This window comes from Eschrichtius robustus, chromosome 12 (genome assembly GCF_028021215.1).
Source record: "Eschrichtius robustus isolate mEscRob2 chromosome 12, mEscRob2.pri, whole genome shotgun sequence".
Lineage (NCBI taxonomy): Eukaryota > Metazoa > Chordata > Mammalia > Artiodactyla > Eschrichtiidae > Eschrichtius > Eschrichtius robustus.
Genome location: NC_090835.1, coordinates 36,167,680 through 36,188,300, shown reverse-complemented (window position 1 = coordinate 36,188,300; position 20,621 = coordinate 36,167,680). Strand labels below are relative to the sequence as shown.

The following is a 20,621-nucleotide window of genomic DNA, read 5'->3' as shown; positions in this document are numbered from 1 at the left end:
AATCACATGACTACAACTGCTCAGGAGCAGCTGCTTCTGCCTGAAACGCTGTTTGTCATTCACCTAATGTTCACTGCGCTCTTACAACCCGACAGGCCTTGTGCCAGATTCTAGGGACACCTAGAGAAGCGACGGGCTTCCCCTCTGTCCTCCATCTAGTCAGCTTTCAAAGCTCCCTCCAGGACGCCCCCAAGAGCTAAACCAACTGTTCCAAGTCCTCACAGGGCTTTGTCAATGCCTCAATCTCAGAATTTATCGCAGAGTGCTACGATGGGCTGTGCAGGCTGTCACCTTCCTTGCCCACAAGTCTGAAGACCTCAGCCATTTCTGTAGCCCCCATCCCACAGCACAGTGCAGGTGCAAAGTGAGTGCTGTGGGCTGCCTAGGACACAACCTTGCCTCCAGGCTCCTATTTATGACCACCAATCTCCCTGAAGTCCAAACATTTGAACTCAGGAAACCTGAAAATAAGGGGAGGTGAGGTTCTCCCTGGGAGGTCTGGCTACTCCTACAGAAGTTTCTTGGTGGCTTAGCCAACACTTCCCTTGCTCTTTGGCAACAGGCAGGGATTCAAACGTCTTGATGCTTAAAGGTCGACGACCAGGCCCACACGTCCTTGACAGCTTCCCTGGAACAAGGCAGCTCCTCCCTTTCCTGTCTTTCTCCACTGACAGAGGGGCTACAGGAGGCGAGCCACCCCCAACAGATGCTCCAGCTCCCGGCCCTAGGAAGGCCCATGGGACAGCAGGAATGGGTCCAGGCTGGATGGGAGCTGTCAGCCTCCTCTCCCTCCCGCTGGCTGGCACTGTGACTCAGCACTCAAGAGAAGGACAGATGCAAACACAAGACCAGACCCCTCCTGGGTCAGCGGCACGAGGGCTCGGCCCTACCTCAGACTCCGACTCCTCGTGGGACGCGGCCCTTCGGTAGCGGACCTTGCTGCCATTCCTCGAGTCCTGGTTGGCTCCCCTTTCTTCTAGTTTAGCTTTCGTCCTTCCCTTTCTCATGAGGAAATTGTCCACTACCCAAAACATCAGAGCCTGGGGGAAGGAAAATGCAGGTTACTCCGGGATAAGCCATTTGTGAAACCAAGCTGAGCAGCCCCACACCCATCCTTCTCACCCCTGCTCCAGATCACAGCATCGAGAACCAGGGAAAGGAAAACATCATCCAGGCCCCCTGCTCTCTCTCTCAGCAGTCTACGAAGAGATTCCCAATCTCTATGTCCCTTCTTCTGTTTCACCCCAAGGGGTTCTGTGGTGGTGACTGATGGGGACAGCCTGCCCCGGTTGCCGCAGCAGTTGGCAGAGCGGGGCCTGAACCAAGGTCTCCGGACTCCTGGTGGGGGCTCCTCCCCTGGGCCGAGCAGTTGGCCGGCACACCTGCCACATCTGTCATCCCCAGGTTCCTTTACCGTTTCTTTTCTTATTTCTTAATTTCTAGCCAGAGTGCTCATGAGTTTCTCTTGGAGCCCTGCGGTCAGGAATAAACGACGGGGGTGAATTCCTGACGATCTTAATCTAGAAGCTGCTGTTACACACGGGGCAGGGAGGGCAAGACAAAGATCCCAGGACCCTTCATTTTGCACAGAGGCCCCAGAGCAGGGATGTGCATGTTGAGGAAGCAATCCTGCCATTTCCAGGTCCGGGGTGGGGATGGGAGGTGGCAAATGTTTGCGTGGAGGGACCCGAGGGCTATAACGTGTTTTCTCCATCAGACTCAGAATTCTGACAGACGCGGGAAGGCAGGGGGCAAACGGGGGTAAAAAAATGCAACAAGGCACTGACATTGACAAAGAAGGGGACGATCAGCATGACGATGGCCAGCTTCAGGTCTGGGTTTTCAATGGGATTCAACAGGGCCACCTGTAAAGAGAAGCAGACTCAGTGAGGGCAGGGGAGACCCCAGAGAAAGTTCGGGGCGGAGGTGGGGGAGTGGGGGGGTGATGCGGCACTGGAAATCACCCACGAGGCCTTGCGAGGGGGCTTAGCTTAGGCACTCCCCCCAGAGCCCTGATGAGAACAGCACCTCACACCCAGGGCCGCACAGTCCCCAGACCTGACTGCTAACAAGGGACTGACCCCCTTGGAGACCACTGGGAGCAGTTAGTGCTTGAGCTCCAGTCCTGGTGCGGACTTGAGAAGCGAAGCGACGGGGATGGGGGACAGGGGTGGGGCGGGAAGCACTTTACGAAGCAGGCACGGGGTGGGGTTGGAAGTGTGAGGAGAGAAGGAGGTGGGTGAGCGCTCATCACAGCTACTAGCAATGAGGTGCCGACCACTTTCTAACAGAAACCCTGCACCCCAACCGCCTCCTCAAGGGCAACAGCTCCCAAAAGCCTTGGTTTATTTTCTTAAAAAAATAAATCTCAGCCACGAATAAAACCAAAGCAGGCCAAGATCTGAGTTACTTGTCCCCGAAGTCTCTTTGGCTGGTTTCCTGTGGGCAGTGGAAGCTTAACTGCACAGCCCTGGGGCCAGAGGGCAGGGTTAGGAACCATGGGAACCTGTGACCAGCCACTGCCTGTGGCACCAAAAGGCTCGACTAAACCACTGGCCAAGACAGGTGTATGAGGAAGCACCTGCAAACGTAGAGAACACCCGCTGACAACACTTACAGTTAACCGACCACCATAAGCAAGCCCAGGGTGGGGACTGTATTTTCATGGGCTTTATATATTCCAAGGCTTAATCTAGAGCAGACGTGTATGGCCGAAGTGGAAGGATGCTACGTAAAAAACTGACAAGTTACTGCTCTTGATAGGCAGCCAGGAGCTGCCCCATCAGAACCAATCCAGGTGCATTCATGGAGTTAAAAAAAACAACAGCAACCAGTTTGGTTTCCCAGTAGGGCTGGGGTGGGGAAGTACTGTCTTGCTTAGCGTCTCGAGGAGCTGGTAAAGAAGGGAACAAGAGGCAAACCTTCTTCCACTGAAGTATGAGGAGGACAATGAAGACGACAGATTTTTCAAAAATCATGATCACGATGTAAAGGGCACACTGTCCAACCCAGGCTCCGCACTGCAGAGGGTCTCCTGCAGGGAGAGCGGGCTTGGTCACGCGGGGCGCAGACACCAATGCCCCGCCCCCCCACTGCCCACAGCTCCTGTGAGCCCTCACACCCCACCCCACCCCAGAGCTCCTGAATGAGCCCTCCAGAGCACCAAGAATCAGCTCGGCCGAACAAACAAACGTGGGTGTTTTAAACAAAATCAGAGAATTCCTAATTTGGAGATACCAAAGTGGCCTTTCTTTCAAGACAGCCCAAGATATAATTACAAAGCACTAAAGTTAGTAAGTGCCCACTGCTGGAGCTCAGAAAAGCTGGCTCTTTTTGTCCACTGGCAGCTGAGGCTGTGTTAAGCAAGACTGCTATTATTATCCGTTGTTGATTTTTCCAGTGGCTGTAGTGCTACCCGTCCTTTCCCCCCGTCCATGAGCGGCCTGAGGGTCTGAATCATGTAGGCACCAAATGACCTCTTTGTTTGTCTCTTACCCCCGGCCCACCCACTCTCCCGGCCATTCCTGTTGCCCTCAGCCCTGAAAGCAGAAACCTGACTCTGGGGAAATTCAGATTCTGTCTAGGGGGGCACCCCAAAACACCTTGGGCTGGGGACATGGAAGAAAAGAGAGGAGCCTCCAAGGTGAGGAGGGGCTGTGACAAAGGTCCGTCTGTGATCCCACTGGTCACTGCTTGAGAAACAGCACAGCAATCGCAGGAATCCAACAGTCCGCACTGGGGGACACTCAGTGCCTCCAGAAAGTTTCAAAAGGGACTTGATGCAGGGTGGAGGACCCCTCCAGGGAACATCCTACATCCTCAGTGACAGGCAGAACCCATGGGATGGGTGAGTCCCTGGGGAGCCACAAACGCCTCCAGAGCGGGAGACCCAGGGGAGAGTGGGGGGGGTGGGGGGACGCCGCCAGGGGCCACTCTGGAAGCCCTGCCGGAGCTGTGTGACCACGTTGGCCCGGAGGGGGCTAGAGAGTAACACTGCAGGGGAGACAAAGGCCCCAATCCAGGCTGTAAGGAGAATCTGGCCTCCAGAGGAACCTCTGGCTTCTCAATTGATTCTGCAGTTTCTGCAGCAATCCCTGTCCAGCATGGGTGCCGGAGGCCCGCAGCCTTGCCAGCTGTATGTGGTGGAACCCCAGTGGACACCTTCCAGCAGCTGTAATGGACACAACCCCAGGCCATTCCCTTTTCTGGAAAACCTCTGGAGAAGTGCACAGAAAACATGCAGAAAGACATCACTGCCTCTTCTGCAGTGTCCTATTTACTTTCACATTTGAGCCAAAAAGCCATTTCAGAAGTGCAATCTCTCCTAACTAGATTTTTAATGGAGTTTTGTAATCCTTTCGGTAAACTACCTGACGTTATTGAGGAAAGTCCTCAAAAACAGCAGCTGAAAATACTTGTTAAAAACTGTTAAGTGAAACGGGGGACAGTCAGACAGAAGCACTGGTAGGATTGGAAATAGTGTGTCTGAAAGTCAACACGAGTTAACATTTAATATCAAAAGAAAATACACTTGCTCAGAGCATGCTCACTCCATTTGCTCCAAGTTTTAAGTGGCCGACAGAAAACGAAGATGCTTTTCCTTCTCAGGGGGCCTCACACTGCCCCCTGAACTCCACTGCTCTGAGTTCCAGAGCCACAACTTAGAGGCAGCTGCCTCTGTCTTTCATGTAGATGCTTGAGTAAGAAAGTCTGAAAACACGGTGAGGACTTCCCTGGTGGCACAGTGGTTAAGAATCCGCCTGCCAATGCAGGGGACACGGATTGCAGCCCTGGTCTGGGAAGATCCCATAAGCCACGGAGCAACTAAGCCCGTGCACCACAACTACTGAGCCTGTGCTCTAGAGCTTGCGCGCCACAACTACTGAGCTCGTGCTCTAGAGCTTGCGCGCCACAACTACTGAGCCCGAGCGCCACAACTACTGAAGCCCACATGCCTAGAACCCGTGCTCCACAACAAGAGAAGCCTCCACAACAAGAAGCCCATGCACCACAACGAAGAGTAGCCCCCGCTCGCTGCAACTAGAGAAAGCCCATGCACAGCAACGAAGACCCAACGCAGCCAAAATAAATAAATAAATAAATAAACAAACAGATAAATACATGGTGGAAAAAAAAAGTAAAAAGTCACATGTGACCCCACTCTCACACACCGTTTCCTCCAAGCATCCAGCCCTCGCAGCCACAGCTGGAGTGAGCGCACATGTGCTGGTTTTTCTGATTTGTTTCATTTGAGAGCCTGTCCACAGCCTCGTCTTTTAAGGACAGACAAGCCAGGCATTCTCGTGTGCTCTGCTTTTTACCACACTGGACACACTGAGGTGCGTGGGTGTTTGTTTTTGTTGGATTATTTCCTCAGGATAAATCACAGGGATGGATGGGACCAAAAGGATGGAACACTCTGTATCTAGAGAGGCCTCCGGAGGGAGTACAGGGACAGGGGCGGGCAGCAAAGCCCACACACCGCTGGTGCCCAAAGGACAGAGACCTCGTTTTCAGGGCTTCTGCCTAAGGAAGAGCAGCCTGGTCTTCAGACTGCAGACACCACGTACTCCCTGGACCCTGTCTCGCCCCTCAGGGCTGTGTGGTCTATTCCCCCACGGCCCATGTTCTTGTTAGCAAGTTCACCTTCTCTTCTAGGGACCATGGAAACACCTAGAAAACAAGCCCCTTTTCTTCTCTCACCTGAGAAGAGAGCTCTGTGGCCTACCTGGAACTACTGCCTCAAGCAGATGGGCCGGTTAACAGGTGCAATAGGTAGAATAATGTCCACAACCTAATCCCCAGAACCTGTGACTATGGAGCTACTGTGGCAGAGACTCAAGGCTGCAAGTGGATTAAGGCTGCTGATCAGCTGACTGAGAGAGAGCATCCTGGCCTATCCAGGTGGGCCCAATGTGATCACAAGGGCTCTTCAGAGTGGAAGGAGGTAGGGGAAGGTCAGAGTGATATGATATGAGAGGAACTCAACCTGCATCTGCTGGCCCTGAAAATGGAGGAAGGGGCCACGAGCCAAGGAATGTAGGTAGCCTCCAGAATCTGGAAAAAGCAAGGAAACCGATTCTCCCCTCAGAGACTCCAGAAGGAACCAGTCCTGCTGACACCCTGGCTTTAGTCCGTGAGACCCATGTCAGACTTCTGAACTACAGACAGTTAAGATAATAAATTTGTGTTGTTTTAAGCCACTAGTTTTGTTGGTAATTTGTTATAGCAGCAAGAAAAAAACAATAGAAATTGACAGAAATAGAAACCAGGTAACTGACATCCACTATCCTTCCTCAGCCTGGGGAGGGAGGACCCAGACGGTCCTCGATAAAGGGCAGCTTCACGTGGAAACACCCTGGCTTGAAGACTCTGGTTCCCAAAGGCAGGGGTGGGATGACCCAAGGGCAGGGGCTGAGGCAGGCTAAGTGGGTGGAGGAGGGTGGCATGGAAACAAGAGGTTTAAACAACCACTGCCTTCTTCCTTTCAATCTCTCTTAAGGATGCAAACAAAACATGCTGGGAATAGGTGGTACCGTAATGTCCAGCGTGTCAGGACCAGACTTGGCCTCCACTCCCAGGTCACAGAGCGGCATGACTGGCTATGAGTGGCTCTCTCGTAGCACTGCTCAGCTACGGTTGAGTCGAAAGCCCTGCCTTCCAGAATGGATCTTAACAGCAAAGAAGAAGCTATGAGCACTGCTCTTGGAGATGGTGGGAGGACTGCATATCCCAGTGTAGTAGCCAAGAGGCCCTCCAAGCTGTGCACTGTCTGGGTGAGCTTCCTGTGTCACTCAACCCCTGTGGATGCCTATCCTATAAATGAGGATGATGTAGCTTTGGTCCATGTGTGCTGTGGTCCATTTCCATCCTCCAAGTTGAGAAGTCAATGACTTGGAGCTTCTCTGCAGCCTTCCCTGGAGACATAGGGGCAGATGCTGTGTGTTGGACACTATCTTAAGTCAGTGATTCATCAGGCATCAAGTAACAAGGCTAAGAAAAGCCCTCCCCTGAGCTCATCTCCCGTCAATGGAGACAAACAATTACTTAAGATTTCTAGAAATACCCAAGGCACTCACAGCCAGCTCCACGAACCGGCTCCCCTTTTCAATGTCAGTCCCTTGTGAGTCTTCAGCCATGCAGGAGTGAGCGGCCATCGGGCCCAGAGCCATGAGCTCTTTGGGAGGTGTGACCAGGAAAGGAGAGTGGGATCCAGAATCCCACCGTCGTTCCATCACAGAATCCCTCCTTCTTGTCCCACGTGCCCCTCTCATGGCAAAGACTCCACTGATGTTGTTCCCATGAATGGGAGCTCCTGGCTCCAGACAGCAAGGCCTGCTGTGAAGGTGGGAGACAGCTAAATCCCCAGAGCAGGGCAAGGCCCAAAGAAGCCCCTCTCACCAGCAGCCCCGCTGAGGGCACATCCAGCTGTTTCTCTGGGGGTACCCAGTAAAAGGCACTGCGTCTGTGCCCGGAGCCAGCATGAAGGCAGCTTCCTACCCAGGCTGTATCCCACGGGGTGTGACAAGATGGAGTGGGTCAAAGCTGGGTCAGCATCCCCAGGTCACCTGCTTCAAGCTGTGTCTCTGTGAGTTGAGGATTCACCTGGTGTCCCTGGTGACCGTACATGCCAGATGCTGGGGTGGGGGCAGCCCACGGTCAGCAAGGTGACTTGGCCCCGGGGTGGGGGGATGGACACTCCAGTCCTGACCTTGTGAGACCCAGTAGTGGAATGGCCCAGTGACGGGACAAGCACAGACATGCAGCAAAAAGAGGGGCAACTCCCAAACTGAGAGCCGCCTCCCATCTCTCTAGTGAGGTGGGCAGGTGGTATGAGCCTGGTGGGAAGTGTGGCAGAGTGAGGTGGCCTTACACCCCTGCAGTTGAGGGCTGTGCCCCTCCCTGCCTCTAGGGTGTCTCCTGTCTCCTAGTAGCCTAGGCAGCAAAGCAGGCACCCACCTGCCTCGGGCATGTGGCAGGAGGTTGGAGCTCAGGCTCCAGAACAAGCCTCTCCACCACACAGAGGACAAAGCCACCAGCTCTTGAACCTTCTTCGAACCCACTGGCCTGGAGGGCTGTACGGGGCAAGGAGCAGAGCCCCCTCCAGGAAGCCCCCTCCACAGCCCTGGCTAGCGTCCGTGGTACGTTACCATATTCGCCAAAACGCAGGGACTCCCACTGCTGCCACTCCACCAAGACGCTGACGGCGCGCACGCCCATGTAGATAAGCAGCATGCCCACGGTGGCGTCCAGGAGGAAGTTGATGAGGTACCTGTGAGGAGAGGGCACAGTGGCACCATCAGGAAACACTACCCTGGGTGGGAGCTGGGCCCACGTGCTTCCAGGGCCAAGGTCAAGGCTGGGGATCCAGCACTGTTTGGTCCTGTTCTGGGAGGTGGGAGCCTCCAGTGTGCCTGTGCAAGAGGCTGCAGGGCTCACCTCCGGGAGCCCAGGAAGGCCTCACGCCCCGGGACACTGCACTGCTCAAAGTGGGTGGAGGAGCGACCAAGAAACTCGAAAGCCCTCAAGTGTTCCTGCCAAACGAAGACTGGGACAGAGTGCCTGGAAGCAGCCAAGGAGGCCGGTAGGAAAACAGAACTTAATCGATAAAAATAATTCGTGCCATAACTGTTCACTCCCTGGAGGCCCAGCCCTCGCAAGGCCCCGAGACAGCGCTGCTGCAGCAGAGTTCAGGAAATGGCCCCCGGGGTTTCCTAGACCAAAGAGGGCAGGGCCACGTGGCCCTTGCTCATCCCTGTGCTTCAGAGCCTGCCATGGAAGCAAGCACAAGTAAATATTTCTAAAGAGAGAGCTTAACCTCCCATGGAAAAGGCAAGATGATGGAGGAAGGAGAGGAGGGTCAGTAGAGCATGCCCACCCTGACCTCTCGTTCTTGTGGGGTCTGTTTCCATCTGTCCGACACACACCCCTTCCCTCACCAAGGAAAGGCCCCTGGCTCACTGGCCTTCCCTCGAGGGCCCTGAACACAGGCTGCAGCTCTCCAGACAAAGCAGGAGACAAGCAGTCACGGGGTCAGGTGCTAGCCCTCCAGATGCCACACGGCTAGGAAACCCCCCTAAGGAAGCTCCGGATACCACAGACCAACTGCGGCACTGCTGAGTTGCTCAGGCTTGAGACATTTTATGCAGGCCCATGGCCCCAACCCCAAGGCCCAGCCTCAGTGGCCTCAGTGACATGCACAGCACTCTGAAACCTAGGGAGCATGTGCTGAGGGGGGAAGGGGGCGGCTGCCAGTGCCCTGGAGTGGTGAGAAAACCAGAGGGAGGGGACGGCCTGTTCTTCCTGCCTGCCCTTCCTCTTTAAAATCACAAGGGGTCACTCTCAGACCACAGACCAGAGAAGGCATAGCGACTGCTTCCCAGGCAGTTTCTCCAAGTTCACAGCTGAGCTCTGGCCCTAGGCTAAAGCTGCTCTCAGATGCTTAAACTGCATTGGTTTCAAGTGGTTCTGACATCTGGGACCCATCCTGAAAATATCAACAGAACCTGATACACATGCAGGCATTAGTTCATTCACCCCTCACCAAACACTGATTCGAGCCTACTGTGTGCCAGGCCTTGGGAATAAAGACAGAAACCTGTAGACCCTATACTCAACACAGGTGAGACTGGCAGCCAACAGGGTATCCTGTGGGTCCCGGAGCCAGACTGGCTGGGTTCAAATCCCCGCTCCATCACTCTTGAGCTGTGTGAACTCAATTAAGTTATATAAATCTCTCTGTGCCTCAGTTCTCTAACTGTAAATGAGAATAATCCAAGTATCTATATTGCAGGGCTGTTATGAGGATCAAACGAGTCAACATACGTGAACAGTGCCTGCCACGTATTAAGTGCTACACAAATGTGCCGTTAGAATCATAGCTCCTCGGATGTCACAAAAGCCAAACTCCCACCCAGAGCAGTATCCCCAGCACGGGGCACCCCTGCAGCCACAGGAAGTTGTTCACCCTCCTCTGTTCGTACATTTCTCCTCTCCCAGAACTGACTGGCTTCCCTTCTAGGTCTGTAGAGTACCAAGATGCCCCAGGTCCAGCCCAACCTTTCCCCCATTTGTAAAAAGTCACAGGGCTATTCACGGATGATGGGGCTGGAATGGATCCTGCTGCAGCACTTGCTCTTCCACAGGCCAGGACCTCTCCACTCTGTGGGGCAAGGCCTGCTCTGCCTGCCTAGTCTCCCCCCAACAGCTCTTCAACCGACTGCTGGAGCTCACATGTCTTTCCTATGTTTTAATGACAATATCCTCTGATTGAGCTATTAACATCTTCATTGGCAAGTGCCTCTATGACTTCCAACGTTGCACGTACTCGTCATCTCATGAAACCTTCATGGTGATCCTGGGGATCTGGATGAGGAAACAGAGGCTCAGGGAAGTTGAGCTGCCTTCCCGCTGATTGGCCTCCCGTTCAAGGGCTCTTTTCACCACACCTAACTCCATTTTGGGCCTTTTCTCCTCTGGCTAAGCACTCGAGATCTGTCAGCAGTCCCCTCTCCATCCCAGCTGTGATTCAGTTTGTCAAAGTCCACCAGTGACCAAGGCGGCACCAGGAGACAGGGTTCCTCACCCCAGTGCCTCCAGGGTGAGCAGCTGGCTCTCAGCATATCCCGGCCAACCAAGATTATCCGCCAGAGGATGACGCAAGCTTGCTGCTGGGCTCGAGGGTTAGAAGGACAAGGCCCTTTCCTAACCAACTCCCCTATGGGAGGATCGCCCTTCCGGTCCCCTGCTGTGGGACTACACCCTAACAGATTACAACCTATCCAGGTCTTAAGGTAAAAAACCCTGGGGAGGGAAGACTTTACAACCTCCTTCTGAATCGGGACCTGAACTAAAACTCAAAACTACACAGTCACCAAACAAGAGAAGCTTAAAGGACTCTTCCAGTCCAAATGGTCTTAAATATACACTGAACCTCTTGGCAAGGGACTCACCAACCCTCCACCCCACTCTCCCTCAGAGGCACGGCAGGGCTGGGGGGCATTCCAGGCAGAGGGCAGTGCGAGCAAAGGCAGAGAAGCAGGAGACAGCTGGTGGGGTTGAGGGCCACCAGGAGCAGCCCAGCATGGCTGGAGCACTAAGTTTGAGAGAGGAAGGCAGCAGATGGAGCCAGGACAGGGAAGGGGAGCACCCTCTTCTACTCCATCTGCTAAGAGTGGCACTGTTCGGGTGCTGTCAGCAAGGAGGACAGGTATCATGGCCCAACTGGGGTTTTAGGCAGACAGCTCTGGGGGCTGTGTGGAAGGCACACTGCCTGCACTGACAAGGCAGAACCACCCATGGTCTTCAGGTCAAAGAGGTCAATGATGGTCAACAAATGGTCAACAATGGCTTTGACCCTGAATGGCTGACACCACAGAGAAGCCCCTATGTGTACTGCTCCAGCACAGACACTCCTTCGGGGCATTATGCTGCTCTGCCAGGGGCTGCTTGGAAACTGGGAGACACAAGGGCACTAGAAGGCCAAGGGACAGAACTTAGGTTGACTAGCAGAAAGCCAGAGCACAGGGCAACTGTCACTGGGCAAAACCCTAACACCCAGCACGCACACAGCAATCTCTCAGATGAGCACAGAGACGAAGGGGAGTTGCCCCCTCCCCAAGCTAGAGGGAACATGACTGGCAGCAGAAAGCAAGGCATGGAGGGGCAGGTGATGTTTGCACTCAAATATGGGCCACTTACAGTGAGCAAGGGTCCTCTTCAGTGAGATCTGCTAGGTATACATTTGCAAAGTGGATGAACAGCATTCCTATGGCTTGTTTGGAAGTGTCTAAAAACCTGTACAAAATAGAATCAGCACTTGTTATCACTCTGACAGGAAGGTAATAACCAATTTGGGGAAAATGATAAGTCTGCAACAGGAAAAAAAGAAAAAAGCCACTGGGGAGACCCCAAACTTCCAGTTACTAGTCACCTCTTCCTGGGACACTGGGACTAACTCAGGCTTGGCGTTTCAGCCCCCTTTCAAAACCATAACACTGCATCCCTGAAAGGCCACTGATTAATAACACAGATTTAAACACACGAAACACGTTTAAACTGTGTGTTTTCACTTTTTCATTTTTGTTACTTCAAAACAAAATGCTTGAACACAGCTTTGGATGCGGTCCGAGGTGCCTCTACTTTAAAGAGCTCCCAACCGACTTCACACACGAGCTGAATGATGTGCAAGCTTAACGAGACTTGCACTCATCCAGCACTGCCTCTGGAACCCTAAACAACCTTCAGCTGTTGCCGCTTAAACAACGGGCTCGTCTGGGGCAGACAAACTTTTCTGTAAAGGGTCTGAGAGTAGATATTTTAGGCTGCGGGCCATCGTCCTCTGCAGCAACTACGCACTCTGCTGCTGCACTGTAAGAGCAGCCGGTCACTAGCGACCCACTGACACTTTATTTATGGAGACAGACAGCAGTCAGATTGGGCCTGCGGGCTACAGCTTGCCAACCCTTGGACTAGAGGACAGGAGTTTCAGAAAAGAAAAAACAAAGTTGGTAGTCTTTGGGACAGGTGGCAGGAGCACTGTGGAGATAACGTGGGCCCTCAGTTTCTCCTTGGCCGTGAACACCTGGGGACCACTCACAGTCCGTGGTCGAGGAACCTTTGGATTATGGTCGCCTCTCTTGGCCTCCCAGGCTGGGCATTCAGAATTGGGCCAGGCCACTGACGGGGGTGATAAAGGGGCACACAGGCATGGGTCTCAGGGCTGGAACAGACCTTAGAGATTATGCAGACCAACCCTGCAACTGAGGCTTGAAAATCATTTCCTAAAATCATGGCAAAGTAGGAGCTGCCAAAGGGGATTGTGTGTAAAACCCAACTCCACATTCCCCCAGGTCCCCCACCCAAGCTAGATACCCAGACTTGAGAGAAACCGACTGGTGGAAAATAAAAATGAATTATCAACACTGAGAAATAATGCACTGAAGATCAATCAAGAATATGCTTATACTTTTATTAAGGGGCCTTTATCACAGAGATTTATCGGAAGTTTCCTCTGGAGGGAAAGTAGCTATTGTTAGGACAGGTACAAGGAAGATGGCTTCTTATTTTTTTTTAAAAGCCTGATTTCCTTTTTTTTTTTTTTTTTTTAAATTAATTAATTAATTTATTTATTTTTGGCTGTGCTGGGTCTTCGTTTCTGTGCGAGGGCTTTCTCTAGTTGCGGCAAGCGGGGGGCCACTCTTCATCGCGGTGCGCGGGCCTCTCACTATCGCGGCCTCTCTTGTTGCGGAGCACAGGCTCCAGACGCGCAGGCTCAGTAGTTGTGGCTCACGGGCCTAGTTGCTCCGCGGCATGTGGGATCTTCCCAGACCAGGGCTCGAACCCGTGTCCCCTCCATTAGCAGGCAGATTCTCAACCACTGCGCCACCAGGGAAGCCCCTGAAAGATGGCTTCTTGAGGGCATTATGTTGTCCTGAGGAGCTGGCTGTCTCCTTCTAAGTGATTTATTTTTTTGGAGTTTTGTCTTTGGAAGCTATGTCTGAAGCTTTAACCACCATTTCTATGACGGAAAAACTGCTGCCACAAGGTCATCCTGGGACTAAGAAAGACTAGTTTTGGGGAGAGGGGCATTTACATGGTACATCTGACTTATCTCCAAATTTAGATTATTTTTTTGCTTACGCATAGAGAGTCCAAAGATTTAACATAGTCCAACAACAGGCAGACATAACTAACAAAGTCTGCAACGTGGACTGATACATCTGTATCATCTTCCACCTCCTAAAACTAGACAGCAGTTATGACAGAATCGCCACCATCTGGCTGTCACTAGCCCTACAGTGGGCTCAACAGTTATCTGGAGAAACTGAAGTGCTGTCATATTATATATACACAGTTCCTGATGATTAACTGGACTAATGGATTTCAACACTTTATGTTATGTATAATTGCTCACATTCCATGCCCCGCCCCCCCAAAAAAACCCAAATAGTCAAAAGCATTCTAGGAATGAGTTAATATTTAAATACGCACCATATCCTCCAAGGACGTCTTTCATGCTTTGGTTCTCTGAAGCGTTTGACTGAAAGAAAAGACAGATATTCAGTACCTTTCTACAGTGATAAGGAAGCGAAGTGCATTTAACAAGCTGGGGGTTCTCAGCACACTCAGTGTTTAAACCACTGAGTCAGGGTACTTGCTCTTTAACATGGGATGATGTGCAAGAAGCCATGAAGGTCTCAGAGGCCCTGTTGCTACGGACCAGTAGAGACTCTTCCGAACTGTCTACTTAGGAAGAATGGCTCCTCACAGCATGTGGAAAATTGTATTTTCTTCTTTGTGACAAGGGTCTTTCAGACAGGGACTGGAAACCGCAAAGGGGAATGTAGCTACTTCTAAGTTCAGGATCCAACGACAAATCCATCCATCTGCCCACCCACCCAAACGTTCACAGAGTACCTGCTCCAAGCCAGGCGCTGTGGAGACAAAGGCAGAGGCAGCTGTAGGGGAGGGCAGACACGTACCCGCAAGGGTGGCGAGTGCTCGAGAACAGATAAGTCTGAGGCAGAGTGAAGGCGGGAGCCCGCCTGCCTGCCTGGAGGAAGGGCACCAGTCAGGAAGGTGGCCAAGCCCAGTCCTGGGGACTGGGGACGAGGCTAGCAAACGGACCAGGGAGGGGAGAGAACAGCCGTTCTGGACAGAGCACACACCATGAGCTGACAGGTACAAGGACATGACGTGACAGAGTGTGTGTGGCATAATTTGATTTGGCTTTAATATAGCAGGTAACAAGGGAGACAGGTTGAGCAGCGTCCTGAGTGTCAGGCCAAGGAGTCTGGAATGAATCCTGCTGGGAAGGAAAAGCCAGGGAAGAGACCTAAGCAGAGGCAAAGACACGGTGGGAATGGCGGAAAAGCGGCTCTGAATTGTGTAGATGATGGGTTTCTGGGGGTGGAGAGGACTGAGCAAGGACGCTGGTTGTGTCCCAGCACCAGGCAGTGGCACTCCCAGCACAGGACAGTGGAGGCGGGACGCTCATTCAGCAACAGCCTGACCATGTCGAATGGCAAAGGGCTCCCCAGACTGACATCTTCACCTCGGGTGGGTCTGAGACATAACCATTTACACTGAAGGAAACAAAAAAGTTCTAAGTGTCTTGTCCTCCACTGAAGCCCTAGGCAGACTTATTTCCACAACGACTCTATCTACTAAAACAAACAATGCAAGTGCCGCATGTGTGATGATGTTCTCCCACACAAAAGTACCAAGGAAGAAACAGACACGACAGTAGCAGGCAAGAACAGACTTCTGGCAGAGCCCCAAGCTGCAATGAGGATGCAGGAAGAGGAAGGCAGGGAGAGAGAAACGGGTGCCCAATCAATAAGCCCACTTCTCTAAATAAATACAGGCAGCCCCTGGTTTGCAAAGCAAGGACTGTCTATGCACAGAAATGAAATGTCTGGTGTTTAGAGACATTTTGACAGAGAGACCAAAAAGCAGGTGAAATTGTGAGGAGGGCTCTCATCCCATTGACACATGACAGATCCAAAACATCAACAAGGCCAAAGAGTCTGGAGTTGAGGGAGGCCCAGAGGTTCTGCAAGCATCCTCTGGTCTGAGGCGCTGGGGGCTCAGGAAGGCGATGCGGAGGGAGCTGGGCCAGGACAAGCCATCTGGAGGGAAAGCCCACAGGCAGGGCCAGAGCACCTCCTGCTCATGTGTTCTTCTCCTCAGGGGAGTCTGTCCCCATCAGCATAAAATAAAGGACACCAAAACATAACCCAAGAAGAATGTCCTCATTCTTAGGAGATACATGCTAAAGTACCAGAATGGGTACAATTTACTTTCAAGTGGTTTAGGGGGAAAATTCTACATTATTTATGATAATTATATATAATAAATATATTATAAATGGTATAACTTATAATGTAATTATAAATAATTACACTATAATTATAAATGATAAATACAACAAATATAAGTAATTATATGATATTTATAATTATATTAATATAATATACAATAAGTAAAGAGAAGCAAATATGGTGTTATGGGCCAAATTGTATTCCTCCTCCCACCCCCCCTAATTCACATGAAGAAGTCCTAACCCCCAGGACCGCAGAATGTGACTACTTGCAGGCAGGGTCTTAAAAGAGGTATAATAAAAGTAAAACAAGGTCCATGGGTGGGCCCTAATCCACCATGACTGGTGTCCTTATAAAAAAAGGAGATTAGGACACACACATAGACTGAGGGGTGACCATGTGAGGACACAGTGAGAAGACAGCCACCTGCAAGCCAAGCAGAGAGGCCTCAGGAGAAACCAAACCTGCTGACACCTTGACCTGGGACTTGCAGCCTCCAGAACTGTGAGGAAATAAATTTCCGTTGTTTAATACACCCATTCTACACTTTGTTATGGCAGCCTTAGCACACCAATACATGTGGCAACACAGTAATTGATAAACCTAGATGAAGGACATTTGTGTATTCATTAAATTTATTTAGACTTTTTTTTAGGTCTAACATTTTTTGTAATAAAAAGTTGGGAAGAAAACACACTCTAGAAGAATGAACCAGTGCGAGCGTTCAGAGGGCAATCCGGCAATATCTATCAAAACTGTTAATACCCACACCCCTTAACCTGCAGTGCCCTGCCAAGTACGTGTTGCACAGGTCTTACTGCAGCACAGGCCAAGATGTATATAGGTCTTCACTGTAATACTGTCATAACAAGAACCCAGGAAGAAACCATCAATGTGGGGTCGGGTATATACATCACGGTACAAGGCAACACCATGCAGTTGCTAGAAACAAGGTAGATCTGCATGGATTAATATGGAAAGACTTCCAAATTATATTAACAAACTGCAGAATAATATGCCTACCATGATTCTGTTCAGACCCATTTTTAAAGAATATATATTTATGGTGGTATTACGCAGGGGTTTTTTCCCCAGGATATGTTAAGTGACTGTTAACAAAGGCTTCCTTTGATGAAAGGAATTATGGGTCAGGGGACCCATAGACTTTTTATATCATTCTGAATGGTTTAAACATTCTTCCATGTTCATATTGTTTTTATTTCAAAAAAAAAAAGACAAGCCTGTGTCAGACTTGTATTAATGCAGCAAAGTGGGACATGGGGAGAAGTGATGTGACTCACAGCTGGGCTCTGGTTCAGGAAAGGGAGAGGAAGGGTGTGTGCAGGCCGTCCATGCGCGGGAGCGCCCTACACGGGACTCAGAGTGGATTCAGATTCTTCTGAAGAGCAGACGTGGGGCTCCTGCCTTCTCCCTCTCCATGTCCTACCCCCTTTCCCTAGAATATATGAGTCTAAAATCTTTTTTTTTTTTTTTTTTTTAATTAAAGGAAGAAGAGGCATTAAGAAAGCTACTCTAGATCTAATTTGGAAAAGAACAGAAGATCCCGTTCACCCAGCCATGTGTTATTGAGGGGCCTGCTGTGCTATGGGGCCAGTTCGGCAGGAGACAAAATAGACAAAACCCCCCACCTTCCTTATGTTCAAGGGGGGAGAGAGGAGTAAACACAGAGCATGTCAGGTAGCAACAAGGGACAGGAAAGCAGGAAAGGAGCGAAGGGGCCTGGGAAGTGGGTTTGCAGGGACAGATGAGGAGGCCCGGAAGGTGAGCATCAGTCAGTGAGAATCACCCGTGTCTGCGGAATAGCCGTCAGGCAGAGGCCAGGGATAGGCGGGAGTACGGGACATGAGGTCAGGCCTCCCAGGCCTTGTGGCCCAGGGAGCAAAGGCTCCCCTTTGCCTGCAGTGACGAGGGGGCAGCTGCAGGGCAGGACGGCTGTGACCTACAGTCGAATAGGCTCACCCCTGCTGCCGTGCTGAGCAGCCTTCAGGGAGACCAGTATGAGAACCCACCGCGAGGCAGTGGTGGCTTAGCCAGCTAGCAGCAGGAGAGGACGACAGACAGGAGGTGGGATCCTGGCTGTATCTTCAACACTAAGCCGACAGGACTTGCCGACAGGGTGGATGGGGGGGGGGGGGGGTTGGTGTGTGAGAGGAAGAGAACAGTCCAGGACGACTCCAGAGCTGGGAACTTACACTGTTCCACTGCACTTCTGGTTCTGGTTTGGTGGTGGTGAGAGGTGGGAAACTGGGGAGACACAAGGCTTCTCTGCAGGTAAGAGATGAGGAGCTGCCTCCGGGTCCCTGATGGACGACAAGCCAGGTAATTGTTCCCAAACAGGCCTGTTCCCCACGGGGCTGTGGCAGCTGCTCCCTCGGAAGCTCCAGAGAGTGATTCAGGCTCAGCCCTCGGACAACCGATCTTTTCTCAATTCCTGGTGCTTCCACAGGATGGAGAGAACTCAGACGGTGCAAGAGGGCAAAGCAAAGGGCAATCCATTCTTTCTAACGTATCCACCAACGTCCCCTGAGGCCGGAGGGCTAGTGGAGGGGAAGCAGGCACACCTCAAGGGTAGGTCAGGCTCCTGACACTCCGCGACACTGGAGCTGGAACCCAAGGTTGACGGAGCAGCGCCTAAGAGAGGCCCTCGTGGGACAAAGAAGGGTGGGTGGGTGGGGTAGAGAATGGGGGACAGACAAGGGGGCCGTTGGGGCGCACAGCCCTCGGGGGGGGGCTCCCAGCAGGTTGTCTGCCTTCATGCACACACATCCCAGAGACAGGCGTGGGGCCCCATCGCCAGAAAAGCAGTAGTGGCCAATAGCCAGAGAGACGCACTGTGAGTCCTTTGCTACTATGTGACTTTATGTAAAAAGAAAAAAAGGAGGGGGGCCTCTATGATCTAGCAGGTTGACCTCAAAATTAAACAAGAGAAAACAGGTGGAGGCAGCTGGCACAGAACACGTGCTCAGGAAAGCAAACCACACCCTGCAGGCCCTGTCCTGGACCGTCTTCCCTCTCCTCCCCTTTGTGTCCACTCTTCCCAGTCCTGGGGCTCAGCCACCCCATCCTGGTCCTGGTCTCTGAGAAGCGTGTGACCTAGGGTCTGCCAGCTGCAACCTGACCTCTCCACACCAGCCTCCCTCTTGCGCCTGCAGGCAGCTCAGGGTTCTAGAAGGGTTCTAGGAATCCCCCCATGTTCTGAGTGTTCCTCTGTGGCTCCCTTCTACGTCTCAATGGCTCTCTCCTCCCTCCACAGGCCCTCCTTCCTCTGCTTGACCCTTGGGGAGAACCCCCCCCCCCCTCAGGGTTTCTATGCCAAGGGTTCATCAGCCTCCTCCCCCAGCCCTGGCCCCCAGTGACCCTCCAAGTGCAGCTTGGTCCCGCAGAGTCGTGTCTCCTGCCCACGCTGCCAGTCCTGCCTGGCTTCCCCGTTTCTGCACAGAATGGAAGTCTCCTCACCTCTGGGGCCTCCATATTCTCCTCCCCTGACTCTGTCAATCTCCCCCAACAACTCTGCAATTGAGGAGTCTTCTGGATGTGTCCCTTTCCCCATTTCTACCACTGAACTAGTCCAGGTCCTCATGACTGCTTTCCCATGCTAATGAGACTGCCTCTTCACAGGCTTCCCTGCCCCCACTCTTCCCAGTCGCCTTACCCACCCACCTGCCCACCCATTTCCCCTCCCCATCCCACCCACAGCCAGCACTTACTCTGTGCTGGGGATACTAAAATGCAAAACACAAACACAGTCCCTGCCCTCAAGGAACTTTCAGTGTAATTACACTGCACATCATTTAACTTGCCTGAAACACAGCTCCCTTCTTTTCCAATCTTACTCATTTTTGAATTAAAATACATCTTTTGGAAGAGGTAAATATACGGAGAGTGTATAAAATCCAGAGAGTACATTCTTTTGGTTAGAACTTGTAGGGTACATCTTTTTCAATCTCCTTTCTTTCCACTTTATATTTAATGTGGGTCTACTGTAAGCAACATACAGCTAAGTTCCCCCCACTCCAAATGTGACTGGCAACTGAAGAGTGGTCCTCAAAAAGGTACGTCCAAATCTTCATCCTCAATACCTGTGAATGTGACCTCACTTGGAAAAAGGGTCTTTGCAGATGTAATTGAGTTAAAGGTCTTGAGAAGAGATAATCCTCAATTAACGGGGGGTGGGGGGGTCCCTAAGTCTAATTACAAGTACCCTTATGAGAGAGAAGAGCGGAGAAGAAGAAGGCCTTGTGAAGACAGGAGCCTAGGAACCTCTGAAGCCACCAGAAGTAGAAGAGGCAAGGATTCTCCCCCCTAGAGCCAGTGGAGGGGGTATGGCCCCACTGACACCTTGATTCTGGACTTCGGGCTTCCAGGACTGTGAGAGAATAAATTTGTTTTGTTAAGCCAAGAAGTTTGTGATTATTTGTTATGGCGTCCCTAAAAAACTAATTTTTTTTACTTTTACTTTTGTTTTTGTTTTTGTTTTCTTGGCCGTGCCCGCATTGCTTACGGGATCTCCCTGACCAGGGATTGAACCCCGGGCCCTCAGCAGTGAAAGCACAGAGTCCTAACCACTGGACCACCAGGTAATTCCCTTTACTTTTTCTTTTCTTTTTTATTTATTTTATTTAATTTATTTATTTTTGGCTGTGTTGGGTCTTGGTTGCTGTGCGAGGGCTTTCTCCAGTTGTGGTGAGCAGGGGCTACTCTTTGTTGCGGTGCACAGGCTTCTCATTGTGGTGGCTTCTCTTGTTGTGGAGCACGGGCTCTAGGCGCCTGGGCTTC

General features: G+C 51.7%; 1 protein-coding gene across 1 annotated transcript in view; it reads right to left on the bottom strand.

The window, feature by feature from the left end:
• The window catches only part of STIMATE (STIM activating enhancer), a 55,309-nt gene that overhangs the window by 4,477 nt on the left and 30,211 nt on the right, over nucleotides 1-20,621 (bottom strand). The window contains exons 2-7 of the mRNA XM_068558889.1: nucleotides 13,993-14,041; nucleotides 11,701-11,796; nucleotides 8,151-8,272; nucleotides 2,922-3,034; nucleotides 1,788-1,865; nucleotides 891-1,040 (exon numbers count right to left, since the gene is read on the bottom strand). Coding sequence (XP_068414990.1) covers nucleotides 891-1,040; nucleotides 1,788-1,865; nucleotides 2,922-3,034; nucleotides 8,151-8,272; nucleotides 11,701-11,796; nucleotides 13,993-14,041 — 608 coding nt within the window. The remainder of the gene's footprint in view (nucleotides 1-890; nucleotides 1,041-1,787; nucleotides 1,866-2,921; nucleotides 3,035-8,150; nucleotides 8,273-11,700; nucleotides 11,797-13,992; nucleotides 14,042-20,621) is intronic.